At 44.1% G+C, this 13,140-nt stretch overlaps 1 protein-coding gene across 2 annotated transcripts; it reads left to right on the forward strand.

The window, feature by feature from the left end:
• Window positions 1-1,167: 1,167 nt before the first annotated feature.
• Window positions 1,168-12,896, forward strand: LOC118405633 (nuclear receptor subfamily 1 group D member 2-like). 2 transcript variants are annotated; one of them, XM_035805201.1, is made up of 7 exons: window positions 1,168-1,542; window positions 6,282-6,370; window positions 6,892-7,036; window positions 7,996-8,243; window positions 8,661-8,843; window positions 9,488-9,698; window positions 10,552-12,896. In XM_035805201.1, exons 1-7 carry the CDS (start codon window positions 1,317-1,319, stop codon window positions 11,346-11,348), a joined length of 1,899 nt encoding a protein of 632 aa, XP_035661094.1. In that variant the 5' UTR covers window positions 1,168-1,316; the 3' UTR covers window positions 11,349-12,896. The 2 variants fall into 2 exon arrangements, with proteins under 2 accessions (XP_035661094.1, XP_035661095.1); XM_035805202.1 differs by lacking the exon at window positions 1,168-1,542 and adding an exon at window positions 5,855-6,008.
• The last annotated feature ends 244 nt before the right edge of the window (window positions 12,897-13,140 follow it).

The following is a 13,140-nucleotide window of genomic DNA, read 5'->3' on the forward strand; positions in this document are numbered from 1 at the left end:
AATGCTATACTAAAGACACAAAAAAAATTAAGTTGAATAAAGAAAACGCGCCAAGGTAGAGGTCATTTCATAGGTCATCCGAAGGAGGATAATTTAGGATTGACATGCGGTCAATCCTCCTACATTTTTTGCGGTCTTTTTGACCTTTGGCCTGATTCAGGGACCATCCATTGATAAAGGGAGGGGTGCGCACCACAGGTAAAGTAAGTAAGTGCAGCGCAGAAGAGTAAGTGGCTCGCGCAGAAAAGTAAGTAAGTGCAGCGCAGAAGAGTAAGTGCAGCGCAGAAGAGTAAGTGTCTCCAGCAGAAAAAAGTAAGTGTGTTGAGCAGAAAAGTAAGTGTGTTGAGCAGAAAAGTAAGTGTCTTGAGCAGAAAAGTAAGTGTCTTGAGCAGAAAAGTAAGTGTCTTGAGCAGAAAAGTAAGTGTCTTGAGCAGAAAAGTAAGTGTCTTGAGCAGAAAAGTAAGTGTGTTGCACATTGTTGATATCGGCCACGGTAGTCTGAGGTAAAGGTTTCAAAGTCTCTGCGATGAATCGGGGGCGCATCGCCACGGCCATAGAGAATTCTGGTTTGATCCGGTGGTTATTGGGATGATAGAGGCCGGCTTGTAACGGGCTATTCCGTTGATATTATATTATTATATTTGACACAAAGGCTGACAGTCACAAGTGTGCAGACTTCGAGTAGAGACGACAATATTGTGTTTTCATTGAAAACGGGGAATTTTATAGCTGGTAGTTAATGCATAACCGAAGGACAGGGATTGTTGCTGGTCCTTTGTTCCCGGGCCAGGCCTGTCCCCCTCTCGTTGTCCTTACCGAAAGAGGTCAACCCAGAGGAGAGCATTAGCATGTGCTCGCGTGACCCACAAAGCGGAGTGTTTCTCTCTGTCATTGGTTCGTGAAGTGGCGTTTTATGTATGTCACTTTCTTGCACAATACCATTTTTAAAGCACACTATATGCTCAGAAAGGGTTGGAACTCACTAACATCAACAATTCACTCAATATAGACGTTCTCCAAGTGGCGAAAATCGTCCCCTTTGTTGTTTTCATTACTTTCCGACCGGTAATCAAGGATACGCCCTTGCCCCGTCGACCAATCGCGAAGCCGCACACAGCCTACGTGCAACAAATAAAGCATGGCTCATGAATATTCACATATGGTGATTAGCACATTCGACATGCCCACTTTTTTGGGTCGAGGACCAGCTGGGTGACCCATTATTCTTACGCTCAGTAATGCCCTTAGCCCAGTTCCAGGAACAGGGTCGCCCCCAGTTATATTTTAAATGATCGCGCGTCTCCCAGGCTCAGTTCATGTCTGCTCCCGTACGGAACGCATCTACGACTTCACTGTCTTCGGTACAACAAAGTCTGGCCGCCCCAGCGTCGAGCACTGCTTACCCGGTTTGTTGTGAAAAAGCATCTGGTATATATACTGGACAGCGGGACTGGCATTCTTCTGGCACTACCGTCTGGGGACCGGTTGGACTGAATCATTTCTCGGCTATGCCAACAAGTACAGGCGGATTTTTAGGCATGGGTAAGTACCTGTACCCTATTTTGTGAACGTTGTGTGTGTGAGATTTATTGTGTGTTTCATAGTGGGCAGGTTGCCAAACGTATCTTCTTCTAGTCGTGACGGTTTTTTGGGACGATGTTTAGATCCGGACTCGCAGCTAGCGCCGGATCGTTTCCTCTCAGTCAGTGGGTCAACCAGGCCACGTTTCCCGTGCCGTGCTCTTTGTTCTGGCAACGGAAAATACCGACCGTCTAGTTGAAATCTGTCACGTTATCAGCAAACATTTCTCCAAAACCTCGAAAATATTGAAGAATCTTACTAGACGACATACTGTTTCTCTTACCGACGAAAGAAAGTAAATTCTTGGGTCTGATACTGTGCCAGTATGATTCATGATGAAATCGAAGCTGTCACTGAATGTGTGAGTGTGGGTCATGCTTTTTTTCGAATGTACTGTGTGAATCACGATTTTACACGGAAGAAAGCAAGTCGCTACCAGGAAAGCAAGCAAAGGTATACTACATGCTCGGACCAGTGCAAACAAGACGTATATGGCATGTGCGCGCGAAATTTTCCCAGGATTTCCTGATAGGCCTGTGACCTACATACATGGACACCCCAGTGAGAAACACTCCAAAATCTTTTGTGGGCGCAAACAGATTAACCGATAGATCTTCATGTGTGAACAACGCTGTCAGTTTACACTTTTGGACCTTCACTTTGTGTGAAAAGGTTTATCGGGCGCGAAAACATGGTTTTTATTGGCAAATTATGGTGTCGTTTGTCCGGTCAATTGGGGTGGGGCGATGATTCACCATTCCTTTCTCGATACAAACATGAAACAAACAGTGAGAGAAACCTTCCTGGTGAAAGAGGGCAAAACACTGACACATTGACGAAGAAAATCTTCCAATAATTTTGAGCCATGTTTCTTGCCGGTATCGCATATACAATCTTATGATATCCCCTCAAACTGTTGTTGTTGACAAGAAAAGTTGTTTGTTGTTTGCTGTTATTGTACATCACCCTTGTTTACCATCGGAGCCAAGGGCCTGTCCTAAATCCCTTGTTTACCAGGCCCCTCCTATCACAAAACAAGGAGTTCGTAAGGAAAGAACCACGCCAAACATTGTGGCCAGTGTGGGCCCCCAAGAACTAGGTCAGAAGTTATTTGGCGATTTTTCAATGCGTGGCAACCCTAGCCAGGGCGCCAACTGGCCTGCACTTTCCCCTAGTTTTAAATCACACAATCACAAAAAATCTGTTCGTTTTGATACTTGTACTTCTCTCTGTATGTTTTATATGCTTTTGGGGTAGTTTAGGAGCGCGTATGTGTCTCAAAAACCAGGCCACAGTCATGGCTCGACTGGCTTTTGCGACATCTAGAAAATGCGATAGGCGAGCAAGGTCATGGCACTAGCACCGGGACAGTACTTAGGCATGAGATAGATAAATTCTTCTGTTGAAGCCTTAATGGTGAGGTTTTTATCGAGTTATATACAGGCGATTAACACGCTCCGATTTTATTACTGAACCGACTCTCCTTGAGGTGTTAGTGTTAACTATAGTTCATCCATCGGTTCCATATATTTTCTGCTAAGTAATCAAACGATACTGTTCTGCAATGTCACGCCCTGGCTTCAGAATCAGGACAACAATATTGCGAGTCTTTTTTGGTCCGTGGCCAAGTTAAATGTAGTCATACATGTCGTTGAACTTGTTGGCAAGCTTGTTTGTTGTTCAACATTCAAACAGTCCTGTTGTTTGGATCTCCGCCAACTAGTCGCTTATTTACAACACACTCAGTTCACTAAAATAGAGATAGCCTACGCCTCGATTGAATGTCACGGATGCGAATTATGTTTTGCCATAGATACTAGTAGAGGAAACGTTCGCCATTTTCTACACTTATCACCAGTTGTCGATATCTCTAAGCGAGGACAGGTGATTTCTTTTTACGATGTAAGTTAACCGTGACCTCTACGCAAAGGGCAATTCAAACAAATCCGCCATGCTATGCTAAATGCACCACAACCCTTGCCCCTAACCATTCCAAATGTACGGTATTTCAGTTCACTAAACGTTGTAGCGGCAAATTTTATACGTCTTTAACGCGTTTTAACCGCCCTAACCGCTCGTTTGAACGCGACTTGAGGCGTTTAATTCTCAGCGACCTTGAAGCGTAGCATGTGGCCAGACTGAGACGTGAAAGAAAATATGGCAGCAATGGCGGAGGTTAGAAGACAAACACAACCCATTGCTCGATCTGTCTCTAATAAAACTAAAAGATATGGTATGTACGAACGTTATGTTCTCTCTGGTACTGGGAATTGTATTGTAAATGTTATAGGAAGCAGACACTGCGTTAGTATTATGATAGATGTATCTGGTTGAGCACAGGAAAGATTTATTTAGGGCGGCATGTATGTACAGTTTTAGAGGAAATCTGAGAAACCCCGTTTTGTGCCCTCCGCCACGGATATAGTCGATGGCCGCGTGCCCCCGATCAAGGCCATTCAGCTGACCAATCACGAAGCGGGAACGGCGATACACTATCTCCACACAAAATTAGGTCTGGGGCTACCAAGGACAATATCACTCAACCAGAGCGCCTCTACCCCGCTCAGGCCAAGGATAGAAGGCTCAGAAGCTGAGCCCTATACCTCGATCTTGTCCCTGAATGTGGTTCGGAGGAAGCGCATGTCTCAAGCACGTAGTGAGTGAGCAGAGCTAGAGCGAGGCTGAGTGACCTTGTTCGGGACAAGGCTTCCACGGCAGCTGCTCTTGTCCCAATATGTAGGTCAGAGACATCGGCGGCGCCCTTCCATGCTATTATCGTACAAGATAAAATGGATTAGCGGCGAGTGGGCCCCAAACTGGGCTATACCGCCGTGGCAAGGCCACGGGCATTAGTTGATGCATGCAGTCAACGACTTATAGTTATAAGTCACCGTGTAATTTTTTTTCGCTGCGATGACTTAGACTAAAAGTCGAATTTGCAACACCATCTGAATCTTACGCAACGAAGGACAAGTGTTGTTGCAAACAAAGATAAACCTAAATCCTATTCATTCGTAATGATGATAAGAATATCTAATATATAGTAAACGTTAAAGCTGCTTTTCCCCTTTAAAAGCGTCAAGCTGATTTTTCCTTTTCATAAATTCTGGGCCATTTTACAATCCAGGGCCGTGTTTTGTTCGCCAACTGCCCCTTTGTATTTACGGATGCAACAAACAAAACCTGTAAACATCAATAGTGTGTTTTCCAAAGTGAGACGTATTTATTTCTAAAAATCGTTGCGACTCAGAAGCTTGGCATCTGGGACGACAATAGAACAGAGGCCACCGAGAGGGGCGACTCAGGGGCCTCCAGGTATCCACTGGTCTCCGCGATTTGGTCAATGATTCATCTTACCAACGTCTACAAGCAGACGTCAGATGTTTGGGACAACCTCATTTGCACCTCTTTGATCCCTGTCAGAACTTAAAACGATAAAAAAAATGCCACGGAAATATAAAATGATATCTCCAGTACCAGACTGACTACGCTGGCTATTATAAAGGGGGAATGATTTGTCAGGGAGGTTTGCGACCAGAGGAGTTGGTCGACCTATACTCGTGGCACGCATAGGCGTGGACTGACTCTCCTGGGCTCTGGCCAATTTCCCGATTTTTTTGCCGGATTCTACGATCACCGTACCCCCGTAGGAAGACCTGGTGGAGGCTAGAAATCAGCTTGTTGGTTCAGGTGTTCGGTTTCAGCATCACAAAGTTGCTGACCTAGATCAGTCAACAAAAATAGGCCCAACTATTTATGACATGACCTCACCAACTCGATTCCACACTAAATATAGGTCAACGAATTCTCCCCGGACGATGCTTTTCATATTGTACGATTACTCTTTTCAACGTACACACCGGTAAAATAACCGTACCTGGCGTAAAATCAAGACAGTTTGGTCGGAAAGATAGACACAAACGACATATCAGAGCAGTAGCACTGTTTGCAGTCCCAGTGCCCCGGGGTGAATTGTTGTTGTTGGGCGGAGCATGTGACATGATGGTAAACAAAAACGCCCCCAACCCACCAGCAAAGAAAGAAAAGAAAAATGCTGTTCTAAATTTGATATGCACGAAATTGAATCGAAATTGAGGGTATTGATACAAAATTGACCATCCCTTGATTAAAAAAAAGTACACAGTCGCTGCTTCTGCTTGCTGGCACGCGCGGACAAGAAGGTGAAAGTGTGTGACGTGCATAAATGCCATATATGGCATTGCATGCCATATATGGTGCGGTGGGCGTGGTTACCCTTCTCAGGGACACTACATCACCATACTGTATGTTACGAAAGGTATTATACAAGGCGGTGTGGGTTATTCATTGAGCAACGTGTGGTTGGGACGTACGGAGACACAGCAGGCGGATTCATACTAAAACTCACCTTTATACCAACATGGACGGGCTATTGTACGGAGACAGAGGTTAGCAAGAGTTCAACTATCGTTGTGTCGCTCCCTTTTTTTACACCCCCCAAAAAATGAGAGAACAAGCAAAAGTGGAACTTGGTGCGACTGGTCCGGCGTGTGCTTTGGTGGGGCTAGAGGGTCGAGGCCGTCAGCTGCTCGCTTATGGTTCTGGCTAGCTATGTTGTGCGGAGTTGTACCACAAATAGTAGCGTTTCCTCGATCCATCGACCCAACAGTGTCGGGACGCAAGAATAACCACTCAAAATTCTTTTCTTCTTTTATCTACAGAGATCAACGGGATGATGATTCTGTGCAAGGTTTGCGGCGACAAGGCGTCAGGGTTCCACTATGGAGTACACGCCTGCGAAGGTTGCAAGGTAAGAACAACCCTTCCTAACGTTTTCTTTGCACTGATTATTATCGTTTCGACTGGACAAGGAGTAACAGTAAAGAGGCGATCTTTTTTTGTCGATGGATACCTCAGACCGAGAAATAGAAGAACAGGTTATTTGCGTCACAGCATTTTCCCTGGAGTATTTTCGGACATCTGTTACATGATTGATCACGAATGGTCTGCATAAAACGTGGTGACCCACTTACCTTGTTGCCTGACCTGTAGCTGTAACTCTAAAAAAAACGTAACAAACGTGCCAACAAAACAGACAATAACATGCTGTGTAGAGTAGGGTAGAGAAGAGTAAATGTCTTCGTCCAGTAGCAAATTCTAGTTTGCAGTCTTGCCGCTCTTCAATTTACTGGGATTTCTGGTTTGTGTCATGTGTGGTTTGTCCACAGAGCTTTATTTACAATGTACAGCCCGAAAACGTAGCGAAAATATTCACAACGTACAACGCATTGTGCATTTGAAACTTAGAATGTTTACATCTTCTGTTTTCAGGGCTTTTTCCGGAGGAGTATTCAACAGAAGATCCAATACAAACAGTGCACCAAGAACGAGAAGTGCTCCATCATGAGAGTGAACCGGAACCGATGTCAACACTGCCGGCTGAAGAAATGCCTGGCTGTGGGGATGTCCCGCGACGGTAAGAAAGCTCAATCTACTCTGATATTTATAAAACACTAAAAAAATAAGGCACTAGTGACGAAGGGTTCTCTTTGCAAACGGGTCACATTTGTGGGGGTAGTTTTTTTTCCTTCCTGTGAATGTGATGAGCGTGTCCGAAAACTAGGACAAGCAAAAGGTCACCAAGGCCGAGTCATGTGATAGCCACTATCTTCTAGTGGTTCTACACACAGAGTGTGAATAATTGTTTTGCAGTATCAAATATCTACTACAATGTAAACTGTATTAACTTGTAACGACTGTTTTGTACGTCACGTTTTGGTTTGTGTCGTGTGTGTTTGGATCATATACCATCCTTGGATATACTAAGTATTTACTTTAAGAAGTATTCCATTCTTTGGCATGACAAACAAAGATGGGCAGTTCCTTTGTTAATAGTAGTCCAGAATTAAAATCGAAGGACACTTATTTTGGAGTGGATCAAAGTCCATCTCTACTCAACCTATTTCGCTATCTGATTACCAGGAATTGTTTGCTCGGTGGGAGTCAACACCCAATTGACCTAGAAAGGGAGGTTGTAACCTTTTACCCACTCGCCCCACAAAACAAGTAGGGGCAGGGGGATATGTCGCCTGGCAACCAGGGAATCAGTTACCGAGCAACCAACAGATAACCTAGTTTAGCACCTGGTATGCCGGAGGGATTGGTTTTATATATAACTGGAGTGGATGAGTGAGTTGTCATAAAGTGTTAGCCTCCACCGGGCCTTCCTACGGGTCGGGGTGCAGTGATCGAAGAAGTCGGCACAAAAAAAAATCGGGAAATTGGCCAGGAGAGTTTCCCCTCCGTTCAACCAACTCCTTTGGTTGCAAAACTCCCCTGGCAAATAATTCTCCCTATAATGGCCGGCGCAGTCAGTCCGGTAGAGACCAATAAAGTGAAATGAACTGATGTTTTGTGTTCCTCCTCTCGTTACAGCCGTGAGATTTGGGCGAGTGCCGAAGCGAGAGAAGGCGCGGCTCCTGGCCGAGCTCCAGAACCTGAAGAATCAGACGGAGAGCGAGCTGAAAGTGACATCATCAGAGGAGGCTGAGGTCGACGAGGTTGCCATGGTGATCGCCAAGGCCCACCATCAGACCTGTAGTTACACCAGGGAGAAGCTGGCGGCCATGAAGACCATCCAGCCAATCGTGGCTCAGAACCTTCCCAACCTGCACATGAGCATGGTAAGCACCGACAATTCCTTATAAGGGTACACCAGTTATCAATAAGGACGGCCCAGTTGCCATCCCAGCAAAGCCCACTTCAACTAGTTGAAATTGATTGCATAGTTGACAGGGGAAATGGTTACCATGTTGGTAATCTTCATTCAATGCTAAGAGTGAATTTTGTAATCACCAACCACGTGTGGCTACATGGAATACCTCTTTGCAATGTTTTATGACTTAGTCTTTCAGATGGTGTTTTTTTTTCTGTAAGGGAAGACAAATGGTTAACAAAGGGAAAGCAAACTACTTACATTAAGTTGCAACATTTACTTAAGTCATACAACTTAGATAGTAAGATACATTGTCCTGCCTTCAGTCATTTATGATATCTTGTTTTGTATTAAAAAAACTTATATCTTGATGTTTTTTACGCAGGTTTGTCCACTGAACCCGTTCCCGATCGGCGCTCTGGAGGGAGCAAACAAAATGTGGGAGGAGTTCTCCGAGAGGTTCACCCCTGCGATCAAGGAGGTGGTTGAGTTCGCCAAGCGTATTCCAGGATTCCAACAGCTCAACCAGACGGACCAAATCACCCTGTTGAAGGCTGGCTGCTTCGAGGTGGGTAACCCTCGGTCTTTTTTATTCATTTATTAAGATTCTCCAACTACAGTGGAAGATATCGTGGAACAGGTGCTTCTTTGAAGGCGCCTTTTCAAGACAGTCATACCGAAATCATTAAAAAATTATACATCAATACAATACACAAAAATACAATATAAGAACAAATACCGTAAAATATAAGTTTTAAGAACAAATAGCATAAAGGGGAGGGGTCCTCTCCTGTAGTCTTACTGGTTCCTTGTTTTGTTCCATCCAAGGATGAGGTCTTAAAGATGAAGTTATCAACTGAATTTGGTAGTTTGGTACTTTCATTTGTGCAGGTTTGACTCTCAGCTTTCTTGAGAACAAAGATCAGGGCTATCACCAGCTTTAACTTTTTTTTCCGTTTTTTTTTAATGTTAAATCTGTCATTTCAAGCTTATGAAAACACACTTTCATCAATTTTATGTACTGAAGTTGAGGTTTTTGGGATGGATAGGGGGGAAATATTTGTCTGTCCCAATAACTTATTGGGACAGACAAAAATTTATTGAATAAGCAAACGGACGGGTCCTGGAGACAGTCCTGACACAGGTATTGTTAGAACTCACAACCAGCATGTTCTTCACCCACTAATTGAACACTGGTCTGTTCCCCCACAGGTTTTGCTGGTGCGCCTGTGTCCGATGTTCGACTGTAAGAGCGACATGATGACGTTCGTGAACGGCGTGCGGATCCAGCGCAGTCAGCTCCTGCAGATGGGCTGTGGCGAGCTCATCAACTCCATGTTCGACTTCGCCGAGAAGCTGAACGTGCTCAACCTGATGGAGTGTGAGATCGCGCTCTTCACAGCCGTGGTTCTGGTCGCTGCAGGTAAAGACTCATCACAACTATTAGCATTAGCGTGAAAGTCTATTCGCATTCACAAACACATCCAGGACTTAATTCTTAAAAAATTATTAACTCTTATCATATAGGGAAAGATTTGTAGAGAAATAGTCCAAAATGAGGTCAAAAAGTGTTTTTTTTTTTTTGCCTGACCCTTACCGACATGTAACCTCAATGAAAATTGGCCTGCAGGCTGATTTGAACTTCTTATGAAGAAAGAAAAGTTCAAACGAACTAACCTAAATGAACATTTAACCTGTAGGCCAATTCGAGCTTCTCGCGAATATAGAACTGTGCAGACAAACTAGCCTTAATGAAAAGTGGCGTGCAGGCTGATTTGAGCTTCTCATGAATAAAGTAGAGTTGAAACAAACTAACCTCAATGAAAAGTGGCCTGCAGGCTGATTTGAGCTTCTCATGAATAAAGTAGAGTTGAAACAAACTACCGGTAATATCAATGAAAAGTGGGCTGCAAGCTGATTTGAGCTTCACATGAATGAAGAAAATTTGAAACAAACTAACCTCAATGAAAAGTGGCCTGTGGGTCAATTCAAGCTTCTCATGAATAAAGAAAAGTTGAAACAAACTAATCTCAATGAAAAGTGGCCTGCAGGCTGATTTAAGCTTCTCAAAAGAAAAGCTCAAACAAACCTGAAACCTCAGATACAGAAGTAAATCTCGTTAACACGTCACTGAACCTGTTCTCATGCTTGCATTCTGCTGTTCAATGAAAATTGGCCTTTGGGCTGATTTGAGCTACTCATGAAGAAAGAAAACTTCAAACAATCTTCCTAAAAGTAAAACCAAATCTCATGCTGGTGTTCTGCTGTTTCCCCAGATCGGCAGGGTGTGAAGGACGTCGAAGCAGTGGAGAGACTCCAGGAGAGGCTCATCCGAGCGCTCCGCTCCATGGTCGCCAAAAATCACCCAGAGGAGCTCGCCCTCTTCGCAAAGCTGCTCATGAAGCTGCCCGACCTCCGCACCCTCAACACCCTCCACTCCGAGAAGCTCCTCGCCTTCAAGATGGACGCCCAGAACGCTTCTGAGGGGAAGCAGACGTGTCCCATGAACCTCAGCAAGGCCGCCGCGGCCGCGCCCCTGCCACAGGTCCCGTCGCCGACGCACGCCGAGCTCACGCCGCTCCAGATCGCCCTCGGCCACCACCGCTGCCCGCAGAGGAAGTACGAGCGGGAGTACAGCGCGCCGCCGCACGCCACGGCGAAGGAAGCCCACCGCGAAGTCCGCGTCCCCATGGAAGTCGTCAACGGCCAGCTCACGGTGGGGAGAAGTTACGAGCAGGGTCAGGGGTACATCAACACCGCGGGGGGTCCCGTCCTCCTTCGAGGCGCCCCTCCCTGCACCCTCCCCACAGTCATCCCCGCCCACCTCAACCCCTTCGCAAGGTTCCACATGCCCGACAACGTCCTAGTAGGCAACATGAGAAGCAATATCCCCCTGTACAGCTATCCTCCCAAACCCGACAGCCTTCCCTTGTCTCCCTCGTCCTCGCGGGGATCTTCCTCCCCCGATTCCCAAACCTCCACCCCCCCTACCATGTACCACCTCCCCCCTGGGGTTCGCATTAAGCAGGAACGGATGGATTCCGAGTCAGACTCCTGCGAAGGGCAGAGATAGGCAGAACACACCCCGGGAAATATTTTTCATATATATCTATGATTAAGAAAGTGCTAATTTATATTATCTTGTGAATAGCTTCTTGTAATTAATGTCGATTGCTATTTGTCTGTAAGATGGGATGATGATGATGTTGATAATGGAAACATTTGGTGTACAAGTATGACCCCAAGCTTGGGAAAGCTGTCACTGACACAGGGTAAAAAATAGCCTCACATGGAAGAAAATTGAAACATGTTGAATTCTATTATAAGGACTCAAGTGAACATATGACTACCAGTCATCACCTTTGCTGGCAGGGGTGGCAATATGCATAGCATTCTTCCTTCAAATTGATTTCTCACAAGAACGTCTTGTTCGAACGAACATTCACCAGAACATACCTCAAGATTTGTTATATTTAACTCAATGCAACTGCAGGGAAGATTTACTCTAATACGTTCTCACCAAGGTTAGGAATATGTTTCCAAATTTGTAGTCTTGATTTTTGAAAATTTGTATCACACAAATGTGTAGCTTCTCTAGGAAGATGCTGGCTGTTGCCATGGACTGGAGTCACACAATTATTTTAGGCCACATGAATTTTACTCTGTGGATGACATCCTCAAGTTTGATGCAGAAGTCTAGATCTTGCAAAAAACACCGAAATAGCTGGATTTAGAAATGAAAATATCCTAAATGTTGCAAGAAGAATTATTATTCTGGAAGGTGTCATCCATAAAGTTATAAGTTCATGTAGCTTGGTTCAGTTCCTAAAGATCAGCAGGCCATACCTCATGTTAACCATACCTCAGAGAGGGGCTCTGCCTCTCATAGAACACACTCATGTAGCTATCTGCTACACAAGGAAAAACAGTAGCTAACCTCGAGCCAGTATACCATACCTCATTTTTACACGTGGAAAATAGCCTCTCCCCACATGATGTGGTTTTTTCCAGCCATGTTTGTATCACTCCATTTGGTGAAGTTTTCCATGGGAGCCAACGGAAAGATGTACATAGTACTTGTTATTGTTCTAAAGGTGTTTAATATGAAAACCACTCGCAATGTCTGTACAGACTAGTTTGTATCGTTCTGTGATAATGGTATCTAGTTTTGACAGTTTTGTACAAGTTTTCTTTGTCTCGAGATTGGGGTATATCAATGAAAATTCCTCAAGTGCAAGTTCTTGTAAAAAGACTTCACTTATTAATAATATTATATTTAGTTTCAAATGATGATTTACTGAAATCAAACTATAGAAAAATGTTGCTATTAATTTATGTTTGTTGGATATTTTAAGCCTGTACTCAGCAGAATATTATCATAAAGTTTTTGTTGTTGTTGTTGGTCTAAAGAAGTTGTGAAGAATCTTTCTAGACTCGATGAGTGAGAAGTTTTTGATAAGTGTGTAGCCTAGCCATTGACTGTACACATGAATACCTCATCCGAGTTTTGTCACTATGTATGTATGTGTATATAGAAGTATCTACAGTTGGCTAAATTATTTACTTTTCTTTCTGTGTAAACAAACAAAACAAACAATAAATGAGAGTGCCAACTAATGAATTATGTCTCTGTATCTTCTTGTTTATCGTTAAGAGTGAAGAGTGAATGGTGATTGGGTAATATGTACATGTGCATACTTCTAGAAGTCAAGCTTGGATGGATACAAGGAAATTTATATGGATAGAATTCAGGCAATAACAAGGATGAGTGTGAGACAGTTTGTGAAAGAAAGGACAAGTTATGCCTGAAGAGAATTTTGAAAATAGTAAAAGAAAAACAAGAAGGAATAAAACTAGAAAGTTAC

This window comes from Branchiostoma floridae, chromosome 18 (assembly GCF_000003815.2).
Source record: "Branchiostoma floridae strain S238N-H82 chromosome 18, Bfl_VNyyK, whole genome shotgun sequence".
In the NCBI taxonomy this organism is placed as follows: domain Eukaryota; kingdom Metazoa; phylum Chordata; class Leptocardii; order Amphioxiformes; family Branchiostomatidae; genus Branchiostoma; species Branchiostoma floridae.

Coding starts and splice junctions, on each gene's coding strand:
- LOC118405633 (XM_035805201.1), top strand. CDS start 1,317: ATGTCTGCTCCCGTACGGAACGCATCTACGACTTCACTGTCTTCGGTA. Junction 7,037..7,995: donor TGTGGGGATGTCCCGCGACG/GTAAGAAAGCTC, acceptor CTCTCGTTACAG/CCGTGAGATTTGGGCGAGTG. Junction 9,699..10,551: donor CGTGGTTCTGGTCGCTGCAG/GTAAAGACTCAT, acceptor CTGTTTCCCCAG/ATCGGCAGGGTGTGAAGGAC.